The sequence below is a fragment of the Sinocyclocheilus anshuiensis genome, unplaced genomic scaffold (genome assembly GCF_001515605.1).
Source record: "Sinocyclocheilus anshuiensis isolate Anshui unplaced genomic scaffold, SAMN03320099.WGS_v1.1 scaffold1549, whole genome shotgun sequence".
Classification (NCBI taxonomy): domain Eukaryota; kingdom Metazoa; phylum Chordata; class Actinopteri; order Cypriniformes; family Cyprinidae; genus Sinocyclocheilus; species Sinocyclocheilus anshuiensis.
The window spans coordinates 222,335-225,922 of record NW_015538373.1 but is presented as its reverse complement, the minus strand read 5'-3'; the positions used below and the strand labels follow the sequence as shown (position 1 = coordinate 225,922).

General features: G+C 36.0%; 1 protein-coding gene across 1 annotated transcript in view; it reads left to right on the top strand.

Moving 5' to 3' along the window:
* Window positions 1-2,042, top strand: part of LOC107683760 (astrotactin-2-like) — a 496,105-nt gene extending 494,063 nt beyond the window's left edge. Inside the window, 1 exon segment of the mRNA XM_016479817.1 lies at window positions 909-2,042. Coding sequence (XP_016335303.1) covers window positions 909-1,146 — 238 coding nt within the window. The 3' untranslated portion in view covers window positions 1,147-2,042.
* Window positions 2,043-3,588: the final 1,546 nt, after the last annotated feature.

Here is a 3,588-nt window from a genome sequence, read left to right as displayed (position 1 = left end):
GGGAATTAAACCTAGACCCCCAATTACAAAAAAAAAAAAAAGGAAATATAATTGTCGAGCAGGCAATTTTTAATGGATGTGTGCACTGTGTAGTTTTACACTTGTTTCCTCTTTTTTTACTACACTAAACTCATAGTTTATTTTCTTTTTCTTTTTTTATGTACTTATTTATTTATTTATTTTTAGAACCATTGTTTTCATTGTAAGAAATAAATAATTTTAATGTAAGCCATTAGTTTTTGGCATTTTATAAAAAAAATAAAATAAAAAAAAAGAAAGAAAGAAAAGCAATTGGTTTTACATTATATTTGTAATATATTTAAAGAAAAATAAGGATGTTCAAGACTATAAAAACGAAACTCAGAAACGTAGCAAGGAGATCGGTAAAATAATCCATGTGACACCAGAGTATCCACTGAACGCAAACAAATTTTCGTTTCAAATCAAAGCACAAACAACATAGAAAACGTATCCGCATGGTGCATCTGACATAGAACAACATACACTGTTTGCGTTCACTGGATACTCCTAAATAGAAATGGCGCTAGGGTGACGCGGAGGAGACGAATTGTTGAATAAAGTCATTTTGGGTTTTTTTGCGCACAAAAAGTATTCTCGTAGCTTGGTAATATTACGGTTGAACCCCTGATGTCACATGGATTATGTTACCGATCTACTTGCTACGTTTCTGGACGTTGATCGTGGTAGTACCCTTGCTGTCTATGGGAGGGTCAGAGAGCTCTCAGAATGCATAAAAAATATCTTAATTTGTGTTCCGAAGATGAACGAAGGTCTTACGGGTTTGGAACGACATGAGGGTGAGTAATTAATGACAGAATTGTCATTTTTGGGTGAACTAACCCTTTAATTAAGTCTAACACTAACAGCTCTCTTTCTGGTCACCACAGGAAGGCCCATTTGATCCTGAGACGAATGGATCGGATCAGTCTGTTCTGCCGCTCACTGCTTCGCAGTGGCTTCATCCAAAGCCGAACAGAGAGTGTGCCGTACATGCTGTGTCGCAGTGATGGCACGAGACCAGGCAGCACTTTATGGCACAGTTCACTTCATGAAACCCGGCTAGCCTGCCTGGAGAAAGTCATAACAGTGCAACGCAACATATATGGAAAGTCCAAATTACGATGAGACAGGAAATGTTTGGACTCGACCTTCTCTCTTTATGGTCTCCAGCTTGGCCGTTCTTTTTCTAAATCCAACTGACTTTGAGACTGTGAGAGTAGGTTTTGTTATTTCTTCTTCTTCTTCTTCTTCTTCTTTCTTTATTATTTTCCAAATGCAGAGAGCCTCGGATAAGAAAGATTGATTTATTATTATTATTATTTTGTTTTTATTTATTTATTTATTACTACTTGTTTCTCTTGTAAGGACATCAGTTTTGGACTATTTATGAATGTAAGAATTTAACTGCATGGTGCTGCAGAACTTCAAACCAGGTTCCCTAATACTCATTTTGCAAACATATCTCTTGGAATACCTAGCCAAGCAAGACGAGGACATGATCTCTCGGTGGTTTTCCTTATTTTCTATTCAGCCCTTTTTGACGTAAATTTTATTAATCTTTTTTTATATATATAGTTTTGCCACAATTAATTGAGAAAACTGTCTGAGAATATTGTCAGGGTCACAGTAAATGCTTTTGAGATCAAGTATAGTCCTGTCACGTATATACTCTTTAGCCAAAAGAACGTTCCTTTACAGTGTCCAAAGAAATGGGAGTATTGCTGGCCAATGAGACCAATAGATTTCATCAAAGTGAACCATCTAATGTATTTGGCAAAGGGTTGTGGTACAAAAGAAAGCTTTGTGCAGAACTATTCTGTAAATGATTGTCTGGGAACAAGGTGTTGTTGAAAATGCAGTTGGAATTGAACAAATGCTAAGAACTTAGCCTCAACACATTTTCAGTAAGTAAGTTGCTATATTCCATGCTATATTCATTGTGATAGTTAAATATGCTATTGTAAATACAATTGTAAATTCAGTATGTAATAAGTGAATATGATTGTTTGTTTTTTTTTTTGTCTGTGGGGGCGGGGTCAATTAAATATGTATATCGAATATCAAGACGTTTTCTCTGTTTTATCTGACAATATGTGAAGAATCAATTAAATTGAGGAAAATCCAGTTATACTACCTCACTGGCAATCTCTATGACATGGATTTCTATAGCACACAATTGTGTTCACACACCTGTTGCAAAACTGTAAGATGCTCAGCATTTAAAAAAGTAAGTTGACATAAGTTAGGGTTCTAGGGCTTAGAGTTATGGTCTGCAACATTGTCTGTTTGCTCCTTGCGCACTGATGACTGAGTGCATTGTTTTGGGATAGTTGTATATGAGTTCCTTGATTGCTCTGAATGGCAAAACTGATTCTCAACACCACTGAGCCACTGTCATTGAGGGAAAAGTCAAATGCACAGGGCATGCAAGACAACCAAATACAGAATTTATCGGAATAACCTCAGCATGAACACAAAACATATACACAACTTAACATGCAAAAATAATGTTCTGTGTTGTTGCACATGATTTTAACATCCATGTGTTGAATCATTTAAAATATCTCAGTGAGACTACTACAATAGTCAAATTTCAACACCAGCAGCATATATAATAATAAACATCTGAGAGTTTGGGTATATTTTGCCTTCTGTAAATGGTGTGCACAACCCCCCAGGATACTGTTTATTTATAAAATCCACTTGTTAGTTCATGTCTCTATGTATTTTGGTCTGTGTACTTAGGGAAAGCAAAAGAGTTGAAGGAATTCTGTAACCAGATGGACGCTACATAGCATTTTGTTTCTCTTAAATTCCTCACACTAAGCTGTTTGACTTCAGTTGAACAAAAGGGACTTAACATGCAAGATATAATGCTAAATATTAGTCCCCCATGTGCATGTAGTGGATATAGTGAATTACTATTCAGTTATGAGCAAGCATGGGGCAGGCATACTGTATGGTTTTAGTTAACACCGCAACCTCTTTCTTTGTTCAAACCTCACAAGTTTGTGGCTAGGAGATACACATCCATCAAAGAGGCCAATGTGAGACTCTTTTAAATCCAGTAACTAGATGCGAGGAGGCATTCGGTTGAAGAATTATTACAGGAATGAGGTAAGCGATGTTGTGATTTTTCAGATTACATGAGCATGTTCCTCCCAAACTTTTGTTGAGAACTCCATTAGTTTACTGGTTGCAGTTAAGTATGCCTAAGTATTATGTCCTGTTCTAAAGCCATTTTGACCATTAACTTCTGTTGCAGCATCAGTGCAAATGTGGATTTAATTTTGCATCCTGCTTTTCTTTTCTTTCTATTGAGTGTTCCACTTTGAACTTATCAAATAATCAGTAATAAATAATGAGCAATCTCATAAACTGAAGACCTTAAAATTTCTCAAGATTACTATATAGATTCAAATACCTACATTTTTAGTAAACATTCATTCTGTTGATCAGCGTTCTTGCTTCAACAGCCATGCAAAGTCTCTGTGTTAAAGGGGTCATATGATGCATTCTTTGGAGTGTTGCAAGCTCTTGGTGCATAAAGAAGATCTGTAAAGTTGC